General features: G+C 41.1%; 1 protein-coding gene across 1 annotated transcript in view; it reads left to right on the forward strand.

The window, feature by feature from the left end:
• Positions 1-16261, forward strand: part of CHN2 (chimerin 2) — an 86472-nt gene that overhangs the window by 16173 nt on the left and 54038 nt on the right. Inside the window, exons 3-4 of the mRNA XM_010183518.1 lie at positions 1915-2028; positions 3841-4126. Coding sequence (XP_010181820.1) covers positions 3989-4126 — 138 coding nt within the window. The 5' untranslated portion in view covers positions 1915-2028; positions 3841-3988. The remainder of the gene's footprint in view (positions 1-1914; positions 2029-3840; positions 4127-16261) is intronic.

Genomic DNA, 16261 nt, shown 5'->3' on the forward strand with positions numbered 1-16261 from the left:
TACATAATTACTATATGAATCTATTATATGGCTGCATTTTAAATAGAACATGTAGTTCTTGTCCCTTGATACCCCTTCCTCCTCCCTCCTTTTTAGAAAGGTTATAGAATAAATGAAAGGCACAGCGAAGTGCAACATTGGTGGAGCAAAGTGATGCAGCTCCTGCCATATGAGGAAAATGAACAGGTCTTCCACAGTGGATGTCCAAGAAGGACATGCACAGTGTCCCTCCAAGGTCATTGCCACAGGGTGATGCAGAGGCTGAAAGGATAAAGATATTAAAGGATTTACAAGTGAGATTCTCAGATTCTTGAAGGGTAAGGTCACAGCTGATCAGACACAACTTCTGGCTAAACCAGTGATGGATGGACAGGGATTTTAAGTGAAAGAAATATGTCACTGCTTCCTGTACTCTTTCTGTAAGCATTTATTGTCATCTGCTGTCAGAGACAGACATCTGGGTTCAGAGGATCTGGTACCATGTACAAGCATGGTTTTATGTCCTTATATAAATGTACCAAAAAAAAAAAAAAGAGGAGGCTTGGATTACCCAGTGCTTACCACCCATGGTTAAAGAAATTTCACAGGTGCCCTAAGTATCCTGTCCCAATGGTTTCTTAAACTGATCACCAGAAGAGGTTTTTTCCTAATATCTGACTTAAAGCCTGCTATATTTTATAATTAGCTTCTTGTGGCAAATTGCCTATGCTCATTATTTTTAACTAGAGTTATGAATTGCCATGAGTTTACTAGTAAATACTGCTTAAATTATGTCGTCTAGGGGATGCTTGTTTTAATTTGGATGTGGCAGTAAACGAGTGTATCCCCACCAGTACAGACAGAAAGTATGAATCAATTTACATCATTTTGAATATAAAGTCACTCTGGAAAGATCACCTAAACCTAACATTTCCAACATGTATTAGTTGTGAAAAGACAATGTAAAGGCTATGGGACAACAATTGCATTTACATCCAGTGTGTTTTTCTTCTCTTCCACTACCAAGCCTGAGGCAGTGATAGGAATGTGCCACTTCATGTGTGTCGTCAGAAAAGAGAAAATGCTGAAAGCCAGTACATTTTAGTGCCTTTTTTTTCAGACAACAGCGAAGATAGAAACTTCCAAAACTTCTCAGCATACCCTTAGAGACTTATAGCTAGCGATATGTGTCTAGGACTGTAAAGAATGCATTTGTACTTATGGAGAGATCACCACTAAATATTGATCATTATAAAGTTAATTATGCATCCTAAGGCCTCCTTCTTTCTTAAAATAGTAACGACAAAAGAATCAAAGAAGTATTGCTTTTTTCCAATGTTGAATGAAGAATTTGCTGAAATACAGAAAACAGTATTTTTCTCAAGGGTACTCTGTATCTTCGACTTTAATATATGCAGAATAGAATTTAGAATAATTGTTGCCATTTTTTGTCTCAGTTTCCCTTACAAATTTGAGGAAGCAATGTTAATATAAAAATAAAGCAAACTGATAATAAAAATGACCTCTCATTTTAATTTTAAGTCATCACCATTTAAAAGAAAATTAATGCCTTTGCGCCTAGTTTTCAGCCATAAGGCCTCTAGAAGGTAAACAAGGAAAAGGAGCATAGACTGGTAGAAGAGAAAATGTGAAAAGATGGGGCGTTTACAGAATAAAAATCTTTGAGTGCAGTTGAAGTGTCATACTGGCATATACCGACTGAAACTGCATATACAGTGTGATTTTTGTTTTGCTGCTTTGCTGCCCTTGCGCAGGCCAGATGACTCTGCTGCCACTTTTAGATGCTTGGACGCTGTCCTGATGGCTTGGAGCACGGTGCTCTGCAGTGCAGAAGTCTTCAAATGTTCTCTGGGGTGGAGGGGGAGGTGTTTCTGGTTGGTTTGTTCTGTAGGTCACTGAAATGTCTTCCCTTAGGTTTCATGGGATCATTTCTCGGGAGCAAGCAGATGAAATACTTGCTGGTGTAGAAGGAGCATATATTCTCAGAGAAAGCCAGCGGCAACCCGGCTGCTATACTCTTGCTCTCAGGTAAATGCTGTTTTAATAGAGCCTTATAGCTCAAATGTAAATGTGTTTAATGGAGGGGATTATATCAGTCGCTTTTAAGTCTGTGTCCACCGTTACTAAATACACCTCACAGTGTCAGGGTGATTTTACACCCTCTTGTCAGCAGTTTGACCATCACAATACTGCTGCAATTCAGTCGCTCCTTTAACACTTGGCTAGGAAGTCCCTTTTCAGAATTTTGCTGCCTGGAGTTGTGTGTGGTAAAGATGGAGCTTCTCCTTGAAAACTGTGTGAGAGATGTGAGTACAGCACAGGGGAGTGTCCTGGCAGAGGATGCAGCCAGGTTGTCCTCTGAGCTCAACTATGAGTTTTACACAAACATCATCAACCATGGGCAATAATAACTCCAGATAAACCTGGAAAATCATGAAGTCCAGTGGCTGACCTACTCTCAAAGGCAACATACCAGACATCAGTTTTCTTCCCTAACTGGAGTTCAAGCTAGCTGTAGAAATACAGTGTGAAGCACGGGATGCAGCTGCTCAAAGAATCATACAATATCTCAAGTTGGAAGGGATCCATAAGGAACATGGAGTCCAACTCCCTGCTCCTCGCAGGACTACCTAAAACTAAATCTACTATAATAAGAAGCAAGAGTCTGCTGTTCAGCTGAATTGAAAATTCAGTGGGAGCCCAAGCTGCAACCTCATTGCCCCTCACAGGTGCCTTTCCTTGAAAATACGGCTGCTCCTGGCTTAGCTGTGCTGTTCAAAACCTGCCCACACAACAGTCTTAAAGCTGCTGTGGGGTAGTGGCAAGCAGACCAGATATTCCATCGGGTTTTGACAAAACAAACTCCTTGGCAATATTTTACAATGTTATAGCGTTATTACTTCTGTGGGTTTTTACACAAAACAAAAGCCTGCATTTTTATCCTTCTGCTGGTAAGCCAGAAGGAAAAATCCTTTAAGGAGTTATCCCAAGTAGCTGTGATATGGTGCTGAAGTCATCCTCAGAATTCATATAGATGTGCAGATGGTAGAGCTGGAAAAGCTGGTGAGTCAGGCCAACTAAGAAGTGATGTAAATTGAAAGCAATTTTTGTCAGCTGAAAAAGAACAAATGTACTTTTTAGAGTTTTGGAGAGAGATTTCAAAATAAAGAATAAAAAGAACTACCAAAGTATGGGGATTATGGCAGAGTGCCTCTTGTTTTGATACAACAGCATGATTTCTAAATCCATCTGAATAATTATTTGTAGAATCATAAATTGAATTAGATTGAAAACTGGGAATTCATATGAAAAATGTGGTTGAAAAAATAAGAGGCTTAAACAGTTTGGTCTCCCTGGCTTCCTGCTAGAGGGTGACTCAGACACTTAATGTCTGAATTACTTGCTAGAGATGCCCATCTCTCTTCACTGACTGTAAATATGCCTGTGCTGATTAAGCATCCAGTTTCTGCACCTCAGAAACATTTTAGGATGGAGGAGCCCTCAACACAATTTCGCCTCCCGGTATAAGGTCTTGTCAGTGCAAATATGCCTTTCCAATGGCTGCAGTAGACCCTTTAGGATTTAGATTTAAACCACATAGGTCTGGGCCATGTGGCTTTTTGCGGAGACTTGGCCTCAGTTCTGTAGTCCAGGCCATGTGATGCAGTCACATTTGAGTTTGAACTTGAGTTGTTGTCTCCACAGAGATCCAGTTGCAGCCATGTCCCAATTCTATATGAATTCCATATGTAATTACTGCCTGAGCGTTTTGCCAATGTTAATTCCCTCTCTCACTTTTCCCTCTCTCTTTTCTCCCTCCTTTTTTCCCGGTATTTGTAGATTTGGTAATCAGACCTTAAACTACAGGTTGTTCTATGATGGGAAGCACTTCGTTGGGGAGAAAAGATTTGAATCAATCCATGATCTGGTTACAGATGGCTTGATAACATTGTATATAGAAACAAAGGCTTCAGAGTATATTTCCAAAATGACAACAAACCCCATCTATGAACATATTGGATATGCCACTTTGCTTAGAGAAAAAGTGTCCCGAAGGCTGAGCAGAACAAAAAGCGAATCAAGAAAAGCAAGTGTAACAAGTGAAGAAAATACCCCAGTTGAAAAGGTAAGTATTCAGTTTAAAATTTTGGCAATTAACACCAGTCTGTCTATCCGATCTGAGAGAAAAAAGTGTTTTGTCTAAAGACCTGAAGTCTGCAGACTTCATTAAGTATTACTATCCCACTGAAAATTTTATCTCCTGTTAATGTGATCTTGGCTCCAAACTAATATTTGACTGGAGCTTATGATGAAAGCCTTCTAATAAGTACCAAATGCAAATGTTTTCACTATATATGTATATATGTACAGGCTAACTTAGGAACTGCATCTAAAACTGTTCGCAAGTTATGTTTCCTTGTCCACATATACTCAAGCATATTCCGCAATAGGATTATGAAACTGGTTCCCACTGACCCTTCACCACAGCTCAAGTTTGTTATCTTTCCATTCACAGTGCAAAGCTCTTCTTTTCTGCCAAGTCTTTGGTGGATGGGTCTGAAACTGGGATATTGTATGGTTTCCTCCCTTTCTTCTTCTTTTTCTCATTTGAAGTGGACTTTCCTTGATCTCCTTCTCTCATGCACCTGTATCCCATAGCATTGTATGGACTGAGACTTATTGACTTAATAAATTGAGAATCTCATGCTTTTAGCAGCCATCTGAAGTTGTAAAACTAGAAATGCTTCTATGTGTGAGAAACAGCATTGTAAGCAGTGACATCCAGATATTTTCATTTCCCAGATGGTAAGGCAGTAAGAACTGTCAAACAAAACTTTTTTTGAGTCCAGTGTTTGTGCTGAATTGACTTACTGACATTTGTGAGTGTACTTCTGCAGTGTGACTGATGATTTTAGCGTTTAGTGTGCTGGCTAGCTAGTTGAAAACTAGAGCTTGTTTGTATTTGGGAAGCAGGGAGTGAATTTGCTGACCCAGCTTTTTTGTGTGTATCTTCATTATTCTAGGACATTTCTAGCTTAGTTACTATCTGTTGGGTTCACGTATCTGCATTGGCTGATTACTTACTGGTTTGGATTTCTCAGTAGTAATAATTGCTCAAGTTGCGGGCCTGACATGTAAACCTATCCATCCTCTATAACAAAATTAATTCCATTTACAATGACATTTTTTAGGGAAGGCATACAGATCCAGGGAAGTCCACTGGAGAATGGCACAGCAGCAAGTCCTCCAAGTTTTACTTCTAAATGAATCCACTGATGATGACACAGTTTTGATTCAATTGTATTTAATATGCAAGAGGGGTGGATGCCATAGAGATGGTTTTCGTGCTCATTCAGTTCATTCCTGTGATTGGACACGACTGGTTGTGAGTGCTGTAACAGGCACAAGAAAGTGAATTTTTACTTTATATGAGGCACAGTAAGAAATAAACATAGTGCATTGTGACAGACCTTTTTTTGTAGGTGTTTTTGCATGGGTAGTAAAATGGTCCAGAGGATGTTCTGGAAAAGTGTCTTTTAGATTGAGAAAATACTGGACCGTTATTGGGATGACTGTCATTATTATTAAATTACTGTAGTGCAGTAAAGCAATCGTGACAGTTGAAAACCATGCTACATTCTCTGGGAAATCTGGAGAGCATTTTTTGTACAAGGAACAACACAGAATTTTGTTTCAGAATTGTGTTCAGTTCTACTAACAGTTCTCACAGTTGCCCTCTCTCCTTCACCCACTGCCTTTTTGCTGACGTATGGTTTTATGCAGCTACACAGCAGGTGACACTAGAAAACTTCCTTCTGATGACAGCTCAAAAATTGATGATATGGGCTTAAAGTGACTGGAAAGCTGCACCCTTAGTTCTAGATACCTGTGCTTGATGTATCTTGCTGTAAATAGTGAAAATAGGGAATTGCTTGAAAGAGTCTAGCACAAAGTCACAAGGTTGATCGAGGGAGTGGAGCATCTCCCTTATGAGGAGCGGCTGAGGTAGCTGGGTCTCTTTAGCTTGGAGAAGAGGAGACTGAAGGGAGACCTCATTAATGTTTATAAATTCGTACAGGGCGAGTATCAGGAGGAAGGAGGAAGGCTCTTCTCAGTGATAACCAATGACAGGACAAGGGGCAATGGATGCAAGCTGGAGCATAGGAGGTTCAATCTGAACATGAGGAAAATTTTTTTTACTGTAAGGGTTATGGAGCACTGGACCAGGGTGCCCAGAGAGGTTGTGGAGTCTCCTTCTCTGGAGACATTCAGAACCCGCTTGGACGTGTTCCTGTGTGACCTAGTTTAGGTGATCCTGCTCTGGCAGGGTGCTTGGACTGGTGGATGATCTTTCGAGGTCCCTTCCAACTCCTAATATTCTGTGATTCTGTGAAAATACACCTCTTGGGACCTCATTGGTGATTGGATTAGGCCTTCTTTTATATTGCAGCTGAATGAAATTGAAATCTTTGGTGTACTGTTTACCTCCAAGGTGGTTCATGATGCGAAAGGCAGTACTGCAGGTCCCGACCTACAAGGATTGCTGCTCATCTAGATTTCCGTCCGTGCAGATAGTAGCAGCCTGCAAGATTGGGCTTCGTGTCTGTGTTGTCATGTAAAAGTAGCTGGCTTCAGCTAAGCCATTACGCTGTTGGCAACCCTCTGCCTTCCTCCCACTGAGGGGAAGCAGCAGCAGGAGGAACAGCAGCTGTTTCTAACATACTTTTCTTGCCAGGAGGAGTAGGACCAATCACAGCTACAAGAGGAGTGGGGCTAAATAGGCAAGGTGGTCTGCTCAGGGGCTGAAGACCTGCTGTAGCAGCTGAAACCTCTCTATTGATGATTAGGACTCCCAATGGGCTTCTCTGCTGGTACCAGTAGTTTTCCATCATCTCTTGCAAATCCATGTGAAAAAAAAGATTACATCAACTAAACTATTAGCAACTGAAATTAATTCACAGAAGTCTATCTGATGAAGCCTACCATGGTTGCTTTTGCTTCATATGTTCCTAGAGGAAGCTTGTAAGAGGTTTGGGTAGCAGACTCCGGGGTCATCATTCCAATTTCTTCCTCACAGTAACCTCAAATAAAGTATGGACTGGGCTTTGGAATAAGCCAGTGAAATACTGAGCACTTGTCAGTAATAGCATATAGAGACAGAGAAGGATAAAGGGAATTTAATGTTTGTTTTTATATGAACTTCAGAAGTCCTCTAAAATACAAAAATAGTATGGGGAAATGATAGTTTAGTGGAAGTTGTATCAGATGTTTTGCTTGAGGCTGTCCTGTGTTGTACAGCATTTTAGATGATGGCCGTGGTTTGCCCACAAATCAAAACCTCACACACTTCAATTACTCCAATAAATTTCAGACCCCTAGAAATAAGTGAACAAATATTCAGTATGACGTTTTTCTGCAAAGTAAATTCTTTGCTGCATGTGTGAAAAATCATTCAGTTTTTTGTAAGGTATGTTTTCTCTGGCCAATTGAACAGGTAAAATGTCATTTTTTGATAACTGAGCTGGTTTATTTGAAAGTACTGCCTGGAGTATGTTGAATGTTTTAGAAATGATGGGTGGAAAGCTGTATATGCAGGACAGAAACTTCCAATATTTCCCAAGAGAATCCAGCACTCTGAGGTTATGTACGAGTACCCCACTAAGAGATTATGCTTTTTACAAGTGAGATTTTGGTTTATACTGAAACCAATCCCAGAGTGTGAAAGTGCAGCTGAAGGCATTTGTCTCCTTAGTGGGTTTGTTAACACCATCCAGGGAATCTGCTCATTCTGTCGCCTCCCACGCTGACAGCAGAGATTATTCAATGTCTCAGTCACTCCAGCGCCACTGCTCCCCGTGGGGGAGGTCGATGGAAGGGGGCCACCAAGGCAGGGGCTGGCGGGGGGAGCATGCATCCGAATGAAGTGTCTGGGTACTGCCTGGGGTACTTGTCTGTTCCCATAATGACAATTTATTTGAGGTTGTAATTAGTGGAGTCATGCCCATTCCAAAGGGAGGTGTTGATACATGGGCTGGGTTCAGCTGTTGTTTTTCATGCCTTTTTATCCAACTTTTTTTGTAACAGGCCTAAGAAAACATTTATGCTTTAAGATAATTAATGCTGTCATTTCATCCCAAGGTTATTTCTAAGTTTAAACAGGTACTACATTTGTAGACATAGATTCCAAATTTTAGTCCAGATAGTTTAACAGATCTTTGAAAGGAGCCGCAATGGTCTTTAGGAATGAAGTGTTGTGGGAGAACAGCATGCTGCAAATACTTTCCTAGCAGTGTAGGCAATTGCCATTTTAACAGGATCCAGCTTCAAAAAGAATTTTGGATAGGGAAGCAGATTTTTGTGCAAAGAACATTTGAAAATTGTATGGTGTCTGTTTAGGGTTGTGATTGAGGCTTGGGCAGGCTGTGATTGCCTGTTTCATGTTTGCTTTGCGTATGGGATGCTGTACTTGCAGCAAATGAACATATAGGAGAAGATGTAGCGCAGATAAGTACCTGGTACTGGTACGTACTGCAATTAATTACCAGTAGTTCACATTACTGGTGAATGTAGGAGAAGTGTAACTTGCTGTAAGCAGTTAATCTTCATGTGTAGGAGAGAAAAAACTGCAGTAGTCTGTCGGTAAAGTATGTGGTTCTGAAACATTTATCGCAATCACATACCATGTTATCCTGCAGCTGCTGCCCGTATCGCGTTAGCACTCTTTCTGTCTCAGGCAGGGAGAAAAAAAATCTTCCTTTCTAATCCTACTGTGGCAAGTGTAATTTGGGAAAATATATTCAAAGAATTGAAATGTTGGAAATAAATGCAAGCTGGAATTTCATGAGAACCTTGAGGTAAAAGTTGATACAGTTTCTGGTGAGAAACCGTCCCTGTTCCCTGCTCTTGCACTTTCATTCCCACTCCTGTGACCTGCCCTGTGCACTGCCACAGCCACCCCTTGCCTTGAGTGGGACCTGGGTGCTGTGACACAGTGCAAAAGTTGAGCCTCACACCTTGTTTCTTGGCTATGCTGGTCTTACACAGGAGCAGTTCCTCAGTTTGGGTTGCCTTAGAGCTGCTCAAGTCTTCATGTTAGCATGGGGGACACAATGAGAACAGGAGGCTGGAGTTAAAGAAAACCTTTGGCAGCGGTTAAGCTTAAAGTATTTGCAAAAAGAATGATCTTAACCTATCTGACAAACTGTTGGTAAACATGATAAAGATTAAGGAAGGTTTTGTTACTACCGGGTCTCTGCTTACTCAGATCCTGGCAGCGCTCCCATCAACTTCTCTCCAAGCAGGATCTAGCTCCGTCAGTTCAAACACACCAGTTGTACATGAAATATGAGTTTGCTTGAAGCCTGGGCTGGGGTGCTTGTTCTGCTCCCTGGTTGCGAGTACATGCCAGCAGCAGCAAGAGGCATTTAACCATGAAGGTCTGTAAAGAGTAGTGCAGCAGTTTGAGCTAAACCAAGAGTGAGCTGTGTGTGAAGGCTTCACTTGACAGCAGGACAGTGCAGAAAGCTGTATATTGCTGCTTGACATGGTAACCTCTCTGTCTGTTTTGCTGGAACTCATTACCGGGCAGTTAAGTGCAGATGACAGAGCCCATCGTTAATACTGCAGCTAGAACTAAAGAGCTGAAATGATAAGCATATTACAGTCTGGGAGGTTATAGATTTCCTCAGCAGAAAATCCCACACAAATAACAGGCAGATAAGAAAGCTATTCCTATTAAGGCAAAGGTGACAGAAAAGGAAGAATAACTTTGCGAGAAGTTATAGTTAGTATTACTGTCCTCATTAGTCATGCTGCTCACATACAGTTTCTCACTGAAGAAAATGCAGGACTTCCAGGAAAGCCTGTTTTCTAGCATCCCTTAATTGGAGGTGTGATCTGGTTATGGAACTAAATTTTTTAGAGGCGCTGCAGTTTTCCTTACATCAAAACTGCACAGGAGACAGCCAATTTTAAGAGAGCCTCTCGTTTCATTCAATTTTTGTAACTATTTACACTTCTATGTTGTTATTCACACCACATCCCTTTCTGAAGGCCTTTCAGCCTCATCCTACCACTCCTTTTTTGTCCCTTCATTGAATTTTCTACAGGTACTGCTGTTAGCCAACGATAAAGAAATCTTTTCAGTCTTTCATTTATTCATTATTCTTCTCATTCTGCAACTCCTCTAAACCTCTAATGATCCTATTACAGGTTGCTAGCTAGCGTTTAACTCTCTGCTGGGATGTCTATCCAGATGTTGAGCATGTCCTTCTACACGAGGGCTGCAGTGTACTGTGCTGTCCTAGCAGTGGATCACAGGGTTAAGAGGACAGCAAGCAGAAATACGTGTTCCTGCAGACTCAGGGATGAACCACACTGATAATTTGACCTGGGGTATTTTACATTGCCTTCAAGTCCCTGGTTTCTGCAACATGCTTGGTCAGAACAAATTACTGTTTGTTCAACAAGGACATCAACAACCCAGCACCTTCTTTTATTAGGAGTTACAGCTTCACTCCTCTATGCGTATCCACAGAAATCACAAGGGACTTCTCACCAGCCGATTTTCCTTGGAAGATGCTCAGACACCACCCTGATAAGCAGCAGCATAAAGCCTGTACACGAAGGTGGCCTTTCTCTGCTGATTTCAGTAATACAGACAGTGATAAAAGGTGTGTGGCATTTTTGCTGCTAGAAACAACAAACTTATATATCAAAATTACTTTGGGAGTAATTAATTCCTTTTATCAGTCACTTCTGCCTGTCCTGCAAGAGTAATAGTCTACACACAGGTTACCACATGTACATACTTGATCATACCATGCCCTGACATGAGTATTACGTACCCCACTGTCTTCTTTAAATAACTGTTAGCAATTTAATACTGATTTCATCCACAATACTTTTTTGTATTATACCAGTCAACAAAGAGTTTATATGAACACAGTAGATCTACCAGTATATGTATTTTAGTAAGCAGTTGTATAGTTTGGGTGACAAATACCATCTTACTGAAAATATAGCTGGCTGATCATTTTCTTTTGCCTTTCAATGTTGTCATTCTTTTGTATTTTTCCAGCTGTATCTCTTTACAGCTTTTTTTGTTTAAAGCATCATAAATATGAAATAGGCAATATGTAAGAAGTAAAAATAACAAATCTACCGAAGTAAAATCATGGGAAGTATCTTTTTCAGTTCTTCCCTCTGGCTGTCTATGTTTATGCACTGGAAAAGGGACGCTGCTTTGTAGCTGACCATGGCATTCCTAACTAATACCTAATGTTTTGCCTGATTAGTCAAGGATTTTTGAGAGGAATAATTTGGGCTCATTCTAACAGTAATGGAAATTGAGGGAATCAAGAGAAAGGCAGGTTCCATTGCAAAGTATTTGCTTACATTGCTTCCCTGAGCTGTTAACATCTCTCCAGGTTCCTGGTTTATATTATGCTATGTTATTACCATCAGCTTAGGATTCAGGACTTTTGCCTTAAGCAGAATAAGCAATATGATTATGCCCAAACAGAGCTTGTTAAGTTGGAGACAACACTGATTTACTCAGGTGACAAGGTGCGACAGATATGACCAGATTCAAATGCTACTGAAATTAATGGGAAGACCCCCACAGATATCACTAGGTCTTGGAGCAGTTCAGGGCACTGCTAAGCATATAGAACAAAGGTGAATTTGAAGTTTGTTACCACCAAAGTGTTTCCCAGTCCAGTGTTTTACAAAGGTAGTCAAATGGAAGCCATACAAAAACTTCAGAACTGAATACCACAACAGTAGATTGGCATTTTCTCAGATGAGAATGTCAGATCACTACTAAAAGTGATTTGATGTACCAGAAGTGCTTACAGTACTCCTAAAGAAAACTCCACTTGGCTATTCAGGTACAGTACTGTATCTGCAGCTAGGCTCTGATAGATAAATAAATTCATTTTTTCCTCTTGGCTATTTTCCTGTTATAAGCATATTAATAATTCTAATAAAGCTAAATGTTTGTTGTGTAAACCCCATGCTTAGATTGATGTATTAAAAATAAAAGCCTTATATGAGTATTTTGTCTTGGCTTTTATACTCTTTACATAGTTTAATGGTATTCAGTTAGTACAAACAAACTTCCATAGGGATTGGGATGAAACCTGCAGCGTCAGCATTTCATTTGTCTGGTTACAGGAAAATTAGAAGCTATCTTTTAAGTAAAAGTCTATACTTTATTATCTCGCTTGAATCTTGAGACACTGTGTAGGAATAGGCACTAAACTTTTACAAGCGCCTCTGAACTGCCATGTTTTGATCTTGGAAGACACGTGTTCTATTTCTTAAGCATAAGAGAGACATTAATTCCTGTTAGTGGAAGACTTGGAATTAGTGTCAAAAGGAAAAAGTTGAAATAGTGACTAATACTTAACCTTTCTATTTTTTTTTAGAAAATAAGTTGGTTTAGTGATGTGCTTGTTTAGGTCATACATTTGCTTACAGTCAGGGTGGTGAGACAGTGGTACAGGTTGCCCAGGGAAGTTGTGGATTACTCCTCCCTGAAAGTGTTCAAGGCCAGGTTGGATGGAGCTTTGAGCAACCTGGTGCTGTGGGAGGTGTCCCTGCCCATGGCAGGGGGGGTGGAATTAGGTGATCTTTAAGGTCCCTTCCAACCCAAACAATTCTGTGTTTCTGAATCAATTCTGAATTGTCACTTCACTAGTGAAAAATTACTGCAGCTATGATCCTAATGTCCAAGGCTTCCATGAAATGCTTAATGCTAGCATTAATGCTCCTCCTCTTCTATATCCTGTGCACTCCATGGACCTTCTGCCAAGGATTGTCTTTGCCAGCTTTCTGTGTCCCTACATGCTGACTGGCACTTGTCCCATCAGACTCCAGGTATTATCCTTTCTGAGCATAAAACATATATGTCATATCCACTGAGCATCTTCTTCCATACTCAGGGTGCAGTAGATGTCACCCCTGAGGCATGTGGGCACTCGAGTGACGTCGGGTGTGGAGCCCTAGCAAATGTCCTCTGTTTGATCTGGGCTCTTGCCACCCAAAGCCAGCTCAACCGCCTGAACTCTTACCCTGTAGCTGGAATACTGGGAATCCAGATACGGGGGATCTCCTTGGTCAGCTCTGGAGTTGGCCACAGTCTCAGCTGTGGGGCTAGCAGAGCTGGCCAGAGCTGCCAGACGGGAGAAAGCAATGGCCTGGACAGGATGACAGCCAGTAATGGCCACAGTGAAGCCCATGCTGTCGGCAGCATTCTCCACTGAGGCCTGATGACTACAAAGGTCAGGAACCAGCGCTTTTTATAAGCACTTATATTTGGAAAAGAGGACACTACGGTGTGAAAAGTACAGATTGTAACAATGGTCTCTTTCTTGTATTCTCAGCTGTGGAGAACAGTGGGACTGCGCACGGTCGTCAGCATGGGTTATGTAGAATGAATGCTGCCAGTTAGACTTGATTGCCTTTTTGATAGATTTACAAAAGTACTGAATGAAAAGAATGCAGCAGATGCAGAATAATTGGATTTTTAGGAAAGTAGTACAATGTCTCCTGAAATCATACTCTTGACATTAATTCAAATTGGTTGGCGCATGAACGTGGTCACATGGACCAAAAATAGGTAGGGGAATTTAAAGGAAAGAACAAAGATAGATAGCAGCTTGATAACCTGGGGAAAGGTAGCTGATAAAGTACTGCAGGGATGGGAGTTTAATTTAAGATTTTTATTGATCTGGGAAAAGTGCAAACAAGATATTACCAAAAACTCAGGATGGCTTGTGCTATGATGTGACTCAGTATAGGAATTTAATCCCTGAAAACATAATGAATGTCCATGACAGAAACATCAGGAGAATCTCAATTAGAAAATGCAAGATGCCAATTTGGGATGATTTAAGCACATGAAAAGGGTCCAAGCCATGTACACACCTGGAGTATCTCTTATGTTGAGAGTGAGGGAGTAGCTTGCATTTAAGCCAGGTGTGCTGCTATTCAGCAGAGGCTAGAGGCAAGGAATGACATTGCCATAGCCTCAGGAGCTGCTTGTCAAGAGAAATAATTGTTGTTATGCTTCAAAAGCCTCTTTCTCTGATTTTCTGTTGGTTCATCCATCCCTCTGAACAGTATCTAATGTTGTGGTAACTCATAGTCCTCTTTTGGCAAGCTGTAAGCCAGGAACACTGCTTCTACTTCTCAAAATTATTCTGCCCAGCCCCTGTAGGCAGGGACACGTGGAAAGCCCTGCTTCCTTCACTCCGTGCCGATGTGCTGGACCAGGATCTCTTTGGCTGATGGTACAAGGCAGCTTTTCTGAAGTTCATCAAGACCTATAACAGTCCCTGAGGAGGAAGATACTTACTCAATAAGAAAGCTGTAGAGTGGGTTTTTGGGGGAAGGGAGGGGCTGAAAGTGGAAAAGGCATCCTCAGATACCTCTGCCAGACTCTATTCCACCTAGGCTTGCAGGGGACAGCTTGGGAGGAATCAATCAAAATGATTTATGAATGAAATTGTACCAATTAAACACTAGGTGGCATATTTACTTAAGAGTTTCCAGGGACTGCATTAGGGCATTTTGTGCTGCTGACACCCATTTTTGCTTGTGTGATGAGTGTAGTTTCATGCAGACGTGACCACCTGATGCCTTTTTTCAACAAGCATTCAGCTTGTTCTTAGCAAACCTGACACAAAGACACCATTGCTTCCTTCAGTCTTAAAGTTATTCTTTAACTTCAAAGTCACTTTTGTAGTAATTCATAGGTTATTAAATGTGGTGTGATAAGGAATACGTGTACATGGCAGTGGTCCTACAGAAGGTCCAGAGTCAGAGGAATTGTGTGAATAGTGAGAGGGGTTAATATGCAAAGATATAGTATGATTTATTTATTTTACTTGTCTGAAAGGTTGAGTGTAGGAAAATATAATGCTTTTTACAAGTCAAATGAAGGAAACCTAACGTTTTTTCTTATGTGAGTGCAAAGCACAGCTTTTTATTTCAGAGCTGGTATTTTAAGGTAATAGGCTCCAGTGGTTTAGGCAAAATACTCAAAGGCAGAAAATATGCCTTTATTTTGTGTCTGCGGGGCACCTCTTAAGTCAGCCAGGCTGCAGCTATCTATACGCTGCTGCTTCTCCATCAGTGAAAGAATAAATACACCTAGTTTACAGAAATGCCTTTTCACATGGTGCATCCTTGAGAAAACCCAGCATCACAGCCATCACTGGGGCAGAGCACTTAGCCTCTACTGAAAAAAAAAAACATATTTAGTATGTCTGCTCTAAAAGGTTTTAACTCTTCCAATGGATATTTTAAGAAGACAGGTAGATACTTCAGACTAACTGCAGATACCATGAAGATAAACTTCTCTAGTTCAGAAGATATCCATGATGCTGGTTGCGCAGGTTGTTGCAGCTCTCCCTGGAAGGGACCTGTAGGTCACTGAACTGCATCCATCATCATCTGGATTTCTGAGATGAATCCCATCATCCATCAATCTGCTCCACTGTAACTTGTGTATGAACCTCTGAGTTGGCAGAACTGGTCATAGCTGTTCAGTGCAAGGTCTTACAAACTAACAGGGCTTTATGAAAACGGAGCTAAATATGTAGATCTGAACTGGGGCATGCTCATTTTGCCAGTGCCGAGGAGCATCGAAAATAGACCTTGTTTGAAGACAGGATTATAGGGACAAATCCTTTCCTTACCTGATGCTGGCCATGCCCCAGTCACGCCTGTCTTCTTCAAGAGGAAAAGAAAGTCCATTTCCCCTTCCCTTTTCCATCCTCTCCTCACCCACAGAGGCAGGCTGTAGCTATTGCATTATCTGATGCCAGGGGATGTTTTGGGGCAAAAGCCAAACATCTTACAGCTTGCCTTAGGACATCAAAGATGTGTTCAGAGCATCTGTGCTCTGGCATCTGGAGAGTCTGGTCAGGTTTGTACCACAGAGATAAATTTATGCCTGTTTTCATTTTCAGTAGTATCATACCCCATATGCAGTAAGGGTTTTTATGTCTGTTACTTTCCCAGCTCTCAGGGAAATACTACTAGGCCAGCATGTAATTCACACAGTGAACTGAGGTTTGCTGCCCTGCACACAGTGGCTGGATCCATAGCCACTGCTGGGCTGCATTCACAAGGCTGTATTTTACACAGTAAGTATGTAGAGAGACACCTGGTTAACTCTTTGAAATAGATTAGTTCTATTTATTTATATATTTTAGGAAGTAGAGGAAAAATAATTTCCTTTTATTTTCCT

Source organism: Mesitornis unicolor, unplaced genomic scaffold (genome assembly GCF_000695765.1).
Source record: "Mesitornis unicolor isolate BGI_N332 unplaced genomic scaffold, ASM69576v1 scaffold51454, whole genome shotgun sequence".
Classification (NCBI taxonomy): domain Eukaryota; kingdom Metazoa; phylum Chordata; class Aves; order Mesitornithiformes; family Mesitornithidae; genus Mesitornis; species Mesitornis unicolor.